This window comes from Bison bison, unplaced genomic scaffold (genome assembly GCF_000754665.1).
Source record: "Bison bison bison isolate TAMUID 2011002044 unplaced genomic scaffold, Bison_UMD1.0 scf7180017863790, whole genome shotgun sequence".
Lineage (NCBI taxonomy): Eukaryota > Metazoa > Chordata > Mammalia > Artiodactyla > Bovidae > Bison > Bison bison.
The window spans coordinates 936,743-948,704 of NW_011494362.1; the positions used below are offsets into that span (position 1 = coordinate 936,743).

The window sequence follows — 11,962 nt, forward strand, 5'->3', positions numbered from 1 at the left end:
GTGTCAGACTATTTTTTGGGCTCCAAAATCACTGCAGATGGTGACTACAGCCATGAAATTAAAAGACGCTTACTCCTTGGAAGGAAAGTTATGACCAACCTAGATAGCGTATTAAAAAGCAGAGACATTACTTTGCCAACAAAGTTCTGTCTAGTCAAGGCTATGGTTTTTCCAGTGGTCATGTATGGGTGTGAGAGTTGGACTGTGAAGAAAGCTGAGCACTTAAGAATTGATGCTTTTGAACTGTGGTATTGGAGAAGACTCTTGAGAGTCCCTTGGACTGCAAGGAGATCCAACCAGTCCATCCCAAAGGAGATCAGTTCTGGGTGTTCACTGGAAGGACTGATGCTGAAGCTGAAACTCCAGTACTTTGGCCACCTCATGTGAAGAGTTGACTCATTGGAAAAGAACCTGATGCTGGGGGGGATTGGGGACAGGAGAAGAAGGGGACGACAGTGGATGAGATGGCCGGATGGCATCACCAACTCGACGCATGTGAGTTTGGGTAAACTCCGGGAGTTGGTGATGGACAGGGAGGCCTGGTGTGCTGCGATTCATGGGGTCGCAAAGAGTCGGACACAACTGAGTGACTGAACTGAACTGAACTGATACTTTAGGATTCATTCTTTGTATTGCATTGTCCTATGGGTTTTGACAAATGCATAAGATCATATATCCACCATTATAATATCACATGGACGTAGTTTCAGTGCCCTAAAAATCCTATGTGCTCTGCCTATTCATCCCTCCCTCTAACTCTTGTCAACCACTGATCCTTAATGCCTCTTTTGTTTTGCCTTTTCCAGAACATCAGAGAGTTGGAATGATACAGTTGGTAGCCCTTTCTGATTGACTTCTTCACTTAGCAATCTGAATTTTGGTTCCTCCATGGCTCAACAGGTTATTTCTCTTTGCTGCTGAATAACAATCCATTGGATGGATGTACCACAGCTTGTTTACTGTTTTTACTTGTTGAAGGACATCTTGTTGCTTTCAGTTTGGGGGCAGTTATGAATAAAGCTGTCAACATCCATCTGCAGGATTTTGTGTGGACATAGATTTTTCAGTTCATTTGGGTTAATACCAAGGAGTGTGATTGCTGGATCATATGGTGAGGCCCTGTTTAGCTTTAAGTAAAAAAACTGTCAGACTGTCTCCCAAAGTATCTGTGCCTTTTAAAATTTCAACAGTTAATGAAAGTCCCTGTTGCTCCATATCCGCACCAACATTTAGTGCTGTTTCAGGATTGTTTGGCCATTCTAATAGGTATGTAGTAGTTCCTCATTGGAGAAGGCAATGGCACCCACTCCAGTACTCTTGCCTGGAAAATCCCATGGGCGGAGGAGCCTGGTAGGCTGCAGTCCATGGGGTCTCTAAGAGTCGGACATGACTGAGTGACTTCCTTTCACTTTTCACTTTCGTGCATTGGAGAAGGAAATGGCAACCCACTCCAGTGTTCTTGCCTGGAGAATCCCAGGGATGGGGGAGCCTGGTGGGCTGCCGTCTATGGGGTCGCACAGAGTCGGACACTACTGAAGCGACTTAGCAGCAGCGGCAGTTCCTCATTGCTGTTTTAATTTTCAGTTCCCTGATGATATATGGTGTTGAGTATCTTTTCATGTCCTTATTTGCCATATGTATATCTTCTTAGGTGAAATATCTTTTGCCCATTTTTAAATTGCATTGTTTATATTTTGTTGAGTTTTTCTTCATTTATTTTGGATACAAGTTCTTTATCAGATGTGTGTTTTACAAATATTTTCTCCCGGTCTATGGCTTGTCTTTTCACGTTCTTAATAGTGTCCTTTGCAAAGCAGAAAAATTTAATTTTAATGAAGTCCAATTTAACATTTTTTTCTTTCATGGGTTGTGCTTTTGATGTTGTGTCTAAAAGTCATTGCCAAATTCATGGTCACCTAGATTTTACCCTATATTATCTGATAGAAATTTTATAGTTTTGTATTTTACACTTAGCTCTATCATCTATCTTGAGCTAGAGCATCATTTTTTTTTCTTTTTTGCATGTAGAATGTCTAGTGGTTCCATTACTGTTTGCTAAAGAGACTTTTATCAGTACCACACTGTCTTGATATCTATAGCTTTATGTAAGACTTGAAGTTGGGTAGTGTCAGTTCTCTAAGTTTGTTCTTTTAATTTTTTTCCCTGTGAATGGACAGTGCTTTCTTTTTTGTCCACATGCCTCAAGCTTGTTTTCTTCAACCAGACAGTTTGAATATTATAATGTGGTAACTCTGGAAATACTAGAATGTGGTAAGTCCGATTTTCCTCTTTCCCAGGGTTTGTTGTTGCTGCTTGCTGCGGGGTGTATTTGTTTGTTTAATAATTTTTTTCCTTGGAGTATAGTTGCTTTACAGTGTTGTATTGGTTTCTGCTGTACAGCAAAGTGAATCAGCTGTATGTATTTATATGCCCCCTCTTTTTTGGAGTTTTTTTTTTACATTTTTATTTATTTATTTTTGGCTCTGCTGGATCTTATTGCTGCACATGGGCTCTTTAGTTGTGGCATCTTATTGTGGAAGTTTCTCTTGTTGAGGAGCACAGGCTCTAGGGTGCACTGGCTTAGTGGCACTTGGGCTCAGTAGTTGTGGCACACCGGCTTAGTTGCCTCGAGGCATGTGGGACCTTCCCAGACCAAGGATCCAACTCCTGTCCCCTGCATTAGCAGGTGGATTCTTAACCACTGGATCACCAGGGAAGAACCATGTTTAGTGATGTTTCTAAATTATTTTTGTAAAGACTGTTTTCCTTCTTGTGTGTGGCCATTGATTTCTCTGTTGCATTGGCTTAGTGGTCAGCTAGTGATTTGGCAGGGAGAAGGCAATGGCACCCCACTCCAGTACTCTTGCCTGGAAAATCCCACGGACGGAGGAGCCTGGTGGGCTGCAGTCCATGGGGTCGTGAAGAGTTGGACACGACTGAGCGACTTCCCTTTCACTTTTCACTTTCATGCATTGGAGAAGGAAATGGCAACCCACTCCAGTGTTCTTGCCTGGAGAATCCCAGGGACGGGGGTGGGCCTGGTGGGCTTCTGTCTCTGGGGTCGCACAGAGTCGGACACGACTGAAGCGACTTAGCAGCAGCAGCAGCAGTGATTTGGCAGAGGTTTTCTTAAACATCTGGGGAAACAGAACAAAACAAAAACACCTAATCTTTGCATATTGGCTCTGTGTTGAAACACTTCTTCAGGGCTTGTCAGGCTGTTTATGACTCTGACTTAGCCTTTACTTCTTTCCCCTTGCACAGAGCCTAAAAGTCAACCAGAGGTGGAAGTTTAGGATTTTTTCAGGTCTTCTCTGAGTGTGCGTCCAGACCTGGGCATGAATGTCGCCTTCTCGATTGCTTGGTACATGGAGCTGTCCAAAGCCTTTTTTACTCCCCTGTATCTTCTTTCCTAGCTTCTTTCTTTCTGGTTTTGGTATATGTGCTGCCTGCCCCATCCCTTATCCCTGGCTCTAGGTGGCTGTGGGTAGTGTACATGCCTTTAAGGGTTTCCAAACACTGTCCAGGAGGCTGCTTCAGCCCTGAGAAAGTTCTGAGTTGGAGTAAACAAAGACAGGCTCCTGAGTGGAACATACAACCACAGTTCTTTGATAACAAGGTCTTCATTGCCTTTCCTGGCACCAGCAACTTGCATAACTGGAAAAAAATGGCACATTAAATTATGGGATCAGAAATGATCCTGATAGTAAGTGAAGAACTCGTTGAGATTTCATGTTTAGTAAGCTGAGGATTGAGAGTAATCAGCCAATGTTTATGTATCTTAACATATATTATATTTCTAGAATTGGATGCACATCAGGATGTTCTGAAGAATAGCAGCAACCCTCCGGGAGATAGTCACTTCAATGCCATGATCAAAGACAAAGAATCTCCCATCAGAAGCTGTCATTTTGTTTACATTGTGGCCTTAGTATTTGGAACCATAATCCAGTTCTCTGATGAAAGTGAATTTGTGGTAGACATGTCAAAAACAAGCCTTATTCATGTTCCCAAAGACCTGCCACCAAAAACCAAAGTCTTAGACTTGTCTCAGAACAACATATCTGAGCTTCACCTGTCTGATATCAACTTTCTCTCAGGGCTGAGAGTTCTGAGACTTTCCCATAATAGAATCCAGGGCCTTGATATTAGTATTTTCAAGTTCAACCATGATTTGGAATATTTGGATTTATCTCATAATCAGTTGCAGAAGATATCCTGCCATCCAATCACCACGACTCTCAAGCATTTAGACCTCTCATTCAATGACTTCGATGCCCTGCCCATCTGTAAGGAATTTGGCAACTTGACCCAACTGAATTTCTTAGGATTAAGTGCTACAAAGTTACAACAATTAGATTTACTACCCATTGCTCACTTGCACCTAAGTTGTATCCTTCTGGATTTGGAAGACTATATGAAAGAAAATAAGAAAGAAAGTCTTCAAATTCTGAATACAAAGAAACTTCACCTTGTTTTTCACCCAAATAGCTTTTTCTCTGTCCAAGTGAACATATCAGCGAATAGTTTAGGGTGCTTACAACTGACTAATATTAAATTGAATGATTACAATTGTCAAGTTTTACTTAAATTTTTATCAGGACTCACTGGAGGACCAACCTTACTAAATTTTACCCTCAACCACATGGAAACAACTTGGAAATGTTTGGTTAAAGTTTTTCAGTTCCTTTGGCCCAAACCTGTAGAATATCTCAATATTTACAATTTAACAATAGTTGAAAGCATTGATGAAGAAGTTTTTACTTATTATAAAACGACATTGAAGGCACTGAAAATAGAACATATTACAAACAAAGTTTTTATTTTTTCACAGACAGCATTATACACAGTGTTTTCTGAGATGAACATTCTGATGTTAACCATATCAGACACACGCTTTATACACATGCTTTGTCCTCAGGAACCAAGCACATTTAAGTTTTTGAACTTTACCCAGAATAGTTTCACAGATAGTGTCTTTCAAAATTGTGACACTTTAGCTAGATTGGAGACACTTATCTTACAAAAGAATGAATTAAAAGACCTTTTCAAAACAAGTCTCATGACTAAGGATATGCTTTCTTTGGAAACACTGGATGTTAGCTGGAATTCTTTGGAATATGACAGAAGTAATGGAAATTGCTCTTGGGTTGGGAGTATAGTGGTGTTAAATTTATCTTCAAATGCACTCACTGACTCTGTTTTCAGATGTTTACCTCCTCGGATCAAGGTTCTTGATCTTCACAATAACAGAATAAGGAGCATCCCTAAAGATGTCACTGGTCTAGAAACTTTGCAAGAACTCAACCTTGCTTCCAATTCTTTAGCCCACCTTCCTGGATGTGGTATCTTTAGCAGCCTTTCCATACTGATCATTGACTATAATTCAGTTTCCAATCCATCAGCTGATTTCTTCCAGAGCTGCCAGAAGATTAGGTCCCTCAAAGCAGGGAACAATCCATTCCAATGTTCCTGTGAGCTAAGAGACTTTATCCAAAGTGTAGGCCAAGTATCCAGTGACGTGGTAGAGGGCTGGCCTGAGTCTTATAAGTGTGACTATCCGGAAAGCTACAAGGGAACCCCTCTAAAGGACTTCCAGGTGTCTGAGCTATCCTGCAACACAGCTCTGCTGATCGTCACCATTGTGGTCCCTGGGCTGGTGCTGGCTGTTGCTGTGACTGTCCTCTGTATCTACCTGGATCTGCCCTGGTACCTCAGGATGGTGTGTCAGTGGACCCAGACCCGGCGCAGGGCCAGGAATGTACCCTTGGAAGAACTCCAAAGAACTCTCCAGTTCCATGCTTTTATTTCATACAGTGAACATGACTCTGCCTGGGTGAAGAATGAATTAATACCAAACCTAGAAAAAGAAGATATAAGAATTTGTCTCCATGAGAGAAACTTTGTTGCCGGCAAGAGCATTGTGGAAAATATCATCAACTGCATTGAGAAAAGTTACAAATCCATCTTCGTTTTGTCTCCCAACTTTGTCCAGAGCGAGTGGTGCCATTATGAACTCTACTTTGCCCACCACAATCTCTTCCATGAAGGATCTAATAACTTAATCCTGATCTTGTTGGAACCCATTCCACAGAACACCGTTCCTGATAGATATCACAAGCTAAGAGCTCTCATGGCACAGAGAACTTATTTGGAATGGCCCAAGGAGAAGAGCAAGCATGGACTCTTTTGGGCTAATATTAGAGCTGCTTTTAATATTAAATTAAGACTAGTCACTGAAAATGATGATGTGAAAGGTTAAAAAAAATAAAACATCTGAAATCCAATTTAAGAAACCATCATTCACTTGGATTCTGATGGATACTGGTTTCAAGTTATTTCTGGATGCTGCCTCTATTATTTCCATGAATGCAGGGAAGACTACTGAAAACCATGTTTCAGCTGAACTGGAAACCAGGCTGGGGACCAAGCTAGTGCTCAGACTTGCTGATTACAGGTAACTCAGTTTCTCTGGTTTAACCATTCTGTTTCAAATTGAAACAGTCTCTGTCGAATGAATGCTCAGTCATTCAAGGACCTTTCCTCTCTCTCTCCTTTCCCGAGTGGATGTTGTGTGAGCAGGAGGCTATGAAACTTGCTGGCCACAAGGAAAAAGTCAGCCTCAGAACTGTATGCAGTGGTGCTTGGAGAGTACTGTGGATCTTCATCAGCCTTGGGGTCGGCTCTGTCATCCTGCTCTACTTTGGGAGAAAATAGACCAGATACAGAAACTAAAGACCCTTTTTTCTTCACATCTGAGTAATACTTTACAAAATGTTTGACCTTGCTATACAAATACAGAATTAATCAATGGCAACCTATGGCATTTTACACACACATATATATGGGGCTTCCCAGGTGCCTCAGTGGTTAACATTCTGCCTGCCAAACAGGATATGCAAGTTCAGTCCCTGGGTTGGGAAAATCCCCTGGAGAAGGAAATGGCAACCCGCTCCAGTCTTATTAACCTGGAAAACCCCATGGATAGAGGAGCCTGGTGGGCTACAGTTCATGGGATCGCAGAGTCGGACGTGACTGAGTGAATAAACAACAACTATATATACTTGATCTTAGCCAAATAAACAACAACTATATATAAACAACAAATAAACAACAACTATATATACTTGATCTTAGCCAAAAGGCCGAGAAGCGATACAACAACAACTATATATAAATATATATATGTTATAGGCTGTTGAGGCCAAAGACATGATTCCTGCTTGCCAAGGAAATTCAGAGCCAAAATTATTTATAACTGATTATTGCATAGGAGTTTCTGGTTGTGTTAGAATTTTGGTGAATGCCTCAAAACTGCACAGAGGTGGTAAATATCACCACATTTTAAATAGATATTAGACATAGCCAGGTTCTGCTAAAAAATGGCAGAAAGAGGCCAGTAACTACCAATTCATGTTCCCCATCTTCAGAGGCTTGGATTCAAAAGGGTGATTAAAGAGTTCTTAAGTAGAGGTTCTAGACCTGTAGGGAGATGGCTTTGGATTTCTTCTTGACTTCCTGACGTCTGTCTTGACTAAGCCACCAATATCTCTTACCTGTATGACTACAGTAACCTAACTGGGTTCCCTGCTTTTTACTCTTGCCTCATACATTCTCCAAACAGCAATCAGAGGAATTGTTCTTAAAATAGAAATTATTTGAAGCCACCCCCCTGCTTAAAAAGTTCTAACGACCTCCCCTTGCAGTTATAATAAAAGTTGAGCCCCTTGTCAGGACCTGCCGTGAGGCTGGGGATGAGGAACGGGATGAAGGAGGGGAGGGGTGCTGCCTGACTCGTGACCATCATTGAGAGGAACGGTGTATGGGTCTGCTAGGACTGCCCTGCCACACACCACAGTCTGGGTGGCTGAGACAACAGTAATGTATTTCTCACAGTTCTGAAGTCCAGGAAAGGGAGAGATTGGCAGAGAGAATGGGATGGAGGGGTGTGACAGCATGGTTAAGAGACATGACTAGGATGACTGCAATATAAATGAAGGAGAATGCTTTGACACTCAGTCATGTCTGACTCTGCAACCCCATGAACTGCAACCTGCCAGGCTCCTCTGTCCATGGGGATTCTCTAGGCAGGAATACTGGAGTCTGTTGCCATGCTGTCTTCCAGCGGATCTTCCCAACCCTGGGATTTAACCCAGGTCTCCCACATTGCAGATGGATGAGAACATAGTAAAGAAAAAAGAAAAACCCACACACTGGGAAAAGTGGAAGTCCATTTCTTCTAGATTTCTGGAGATTGGTTTGATTAGAAGAGAATGAGAATAAATTATAGGTAGTGAAAGGGACTTCAAGGGATTTCTAAAGCCACAGGGACTTTCTGGGGATTTCTAGTTATAGTTAGTTTACAAGGCATCTCAACAGTCAAGTCTAAGTATGAAGCAGTTTTTGTGAGCAGATTTCTGACCTCTTCAGTCCTTTTGAGGTATTAACAATGCAATGTAGCTTAGCATTTTCAATCTCCAATTCCATTTAAGCTCATCTCCTTTCCCCATATCATAGGGTGCAGCTTCACATCACAAACAGATAGCTCAGTGCTGCTGACCCTCTCACTGCCTCCCCTGTATGCATGTGTGCCTGGGGAAAATGTGAGGATGGCGAGGAGGTGGGGTTTGTGCTATCTGATTCAACTGCTTCAGGAAGTGCATGCCCCAGTTGTTGGCAGCTCTCCTTAGAATAGGGGGTAAATTACACTTCCTAGTCCCTTGTTTTGGACCCAAGTCATAGGAAAAGTTCTAGTCTATACCCTACACCATACTTTGTAGAACCAGCTGGTTTAATTAAGAAAAAGGAAAGTGAAAGTCACTCAGTTGTGTCTGACTCTTTGCGACCCAGGCCAGAGTACTGGAATTCCCCAGGCCAAAATACTGGAGTGGGTAGCTTTTCCCTTCTCCAGGGGATCTTCCCAACACAGGGATCTAACCCAGGTCTCCCACATTAAGAGATTATAAAACAGAATACTTGGTCCAATGCCATCTGAGGAATGTGTGTGTGTATGTGTGTAAACTGCACAAATTTACTGCCTAGCAATTTAGTTACCAGCATCAGAGCTTAAAGCATGTTTATATAAATATTAAAAAGTCTGCATGTTTGCTACAAAAATGATAGTGATGTATTATATATCTATATGGTAAGATTATTATTGATTTGAATTTTTATCTTTATTTATTTGTATTTCCTGAGTTTTCTTCAGTAAACACGTTTCTTGGATAATGTAACATTAAAGTAACTAAAAAAATGACCTTTAAGAAGAATGTGCGTGCATGCTTAGTTGCTCAGTCCTGTCTGACTCTCGCAACCCCGTGGACTTCAGCCTGCCAGGCTTCTCTGTCCATGGGATTTCCCAGGCAAGAATGCTGGAGTGGGTTGCCATTTTCTCCTTCAGGGGATCTTCATGATCCAAGGATCAAATCCATGTCTCCTGCATTGACAGGCAGATTCTTTACCACTGAGCCACCTTGGAAGCCCTTGAGAAGAACACATACACATATATTTATCTGACCTTGTTATGAAGAACTCTTTTAACCTAAAAGCAAAATGTAGCAGTAGTCTGATGGAGCTGATTATAAAGACTTGTGAGAACCAGTGGTTAAATATTAAGGAATTTTGCAAGCAGGTCAGTTGGTAGTTAGAAATCAGGTATAGTGGAAATACTTGAACCATAGGTATTGGCAAGTGCTAAGAAATAATGAGGCTTTTTGTTTTTTGTAGCCTGGTTTACCCTAGGTTGTTGTTGCTTAGTTACCAAATCACACCCGACTCTTGCAGCCTTGTGGGCTGTAGCCTACCAGGCTCCTCTGTCCATGGGATTTCCCAGGCAAGAATACCAGAGTGGGTTGCTGTTTCCTTTTCCAGGGAATCTGCCTAACCCAGGGATTGAATTCATGTCTCCTGCTTGGCAGATGGATTCTTTACCACTGAGCCACCTGGGAAGTCAACCTGATTCACCAGCACACAACTAACTGAGAATAATAGCAAAGAGAAAGTCAACTTACTTGTTTATATAAAAAGGTACATATTTGTTGGTTTGAAAGATCATGAGATAAAAAGATAAAAAATGAGGGAAGATGTTTACAAAAAGTTTGACAGAGGGTGAGTGTCAGTAACATAAACGAGAACATGTAATTAAGTAGAGAAACATAAACCTGATATAGACATATGCAGTGATGCGAACAAGTAATTCACAACAGTGACAGAAACTGTCAGTAAACATAAAAAGCCACCCAATGCATTTACTCACTCTTTCCAGGAATTTATCCTAAGATGACAATAAAACAGTTGGACCAAGACGGCGTACAAAGGTGCTTATCAACGTTTCATGAAGCCAAACACTCAGGTCGGTAGCTGGAGACAGATTGGCCTTGGTCTAAGATTTACTCAGGTGGCAACTTAAAAAAAAATTGCTGGAAAATTTTAACCAGTTAAGGGGGAATTAATTCAATGCCAGATGTCTAATTGATGCCATTTTTCATTCCCAGCCAGCTTCATGGGGCACAATTTGAACTCTAGGGTCAGATGGGAGAGAGGAATTTTGCTTTCTGTTGAGAAAATATGGAGGGAGGGATGAAAGGAATGGAACACAGCTGTGAGTACAGCTGACCCTTGAACAAGATAAGTTTGAACTGCACTGGTCCACTTACAGATTTTTTTCAAAAAAAAAAAAAAAAGTACTATAGCACCACACTATTTGCAGTTGATTGAATCCAAGGATGAGGAACTGCAGTTACAAAGGGCCAACTGTAAAGTTATAACCAGATTAGGCGCTCTAAAACCTGTTTTGTTCAGGGTCAACTATATTGACTCTGCTGGGAGAGGCATCCCTCAAACTAGTTTTCTTCCTTGCTGAGTGAGGGACCATACTCTGCAGATTTCTCTGGTGGGAATCCACCTGCCAATGCAAGAGACATGCGTTTGATCCCTGGTGTGGGAAGATTCCACGTGCCACGGAGCAACTAACTCGCCCATCACAACTACTGAGCCTGTGTTCTAGATCCCGTGCTCCACAAGAGAAAGCACTGCAAAGCATACCACGCAAAGAGTAGCCTCTGCTGGCTGCAACTCAAGAAAGCCCGCTTGCAGCAATGAAGACCAAGAGCAGCCAAAAATAAAAATAAATTAAAAAAAATAATACAGAAAAAGAAACCATACTTTCTACCTCTTCCTGAAAAAAGTACTCACAAACTAGAAATGGATGGGAAATTCCACAATCTGATAAGGAATGATACAAATGGACTTGCAAAACAGAAAGAGACTCACAGACTTAGAAAATTAACTCATGGTTGCCAGGGCTGGGTTGAGGGGCGGGGCTGTGGTGGAGGGCGGGGGGAAGGAATATTTAAGGAATTTGGGAAGGTCATGTACACACTGCTATATTTAAAATGGATAACCAACAAAAACCTATTGTATAGCACATGGAACTCTGCTCAATGTTATGTGCCAGCCTGAATGCAAGGCGGGTTTGGGGGAGAATGGATACATGTATGTGTATGGCTGAGTCCCTTCACTGGTCACCAGAAACTATTACCACACTGTTTGTGGGCTGTACCCTAATACAAAATGGTTTTGATGTTTAAAAAAATAAAAGCATAGATGGAAAACTCATCGCTAACCTCATACTTAATGGTTCTCGAAACTCTTCCCTACTATTCGGAACCTGCTCTCAATAGGTTCAGAACCTCGGCATCAGACCTCTCTTATCACTTCTGTTCCACATTGTACTGGGAGTGCTAGCCAAGGCAGTTAGACAAAAGTCAAAGTGAAAGTCACTCAGTCGTGTCCGATTCTTTGTGACCCTATGGACTGTAGCCCACCAGGCTCCTCAGTCCATGGAATTCACCAAGCAACAATACTGGAGTGGGTAGCCATGCCCTTCTCCAGGGGAATCTTCCTAACCCAGGGATCAAACCCACGTCTCCCACATTGCAGGTGGATTCTTTACCATCTGAGC

The 11,962-nt window shown here is 41.9% G+C and overlaps 1 protein-coding gene across 6 annotated transcripts in view; it reads left to right on the plus strand.

The window, feature by feature from the left end:
• TLR6 (toll-like receptor 6) overlaps nt 1-11,585 on the plus strand; it is a 29,315-nt gene extending 17,730 nt beyond the window's left edge. For 4 of the 6 annotated variants that reach the window (XM_010833589.1, XM_010833590.1, XM_010833588.1 and 1 more), the window contains one exon: nt 3,804-6,282. In XM_010833589.1, coding sequence (XP_010831891.1) covers nt 3,872-6,262 — 2,391 coding nt within the window. In that variant the 5' untranslated portion in view covers nt 3,804-3,871 and the 3' untranslated portion in view covers nt 6,263-6,282. Of the gene's footprint in view, nt 1-1,565; nt 2,272-3,803; nt 6,458-10,264 lie in introns of those variants that run through there. The other 2 variants (XR_824706.1, XM_010833591.1) reach the window with 2 other exon arrangements.
• Nucleotides 11,586-11,962: the final 377 nt, after the last annotated feature.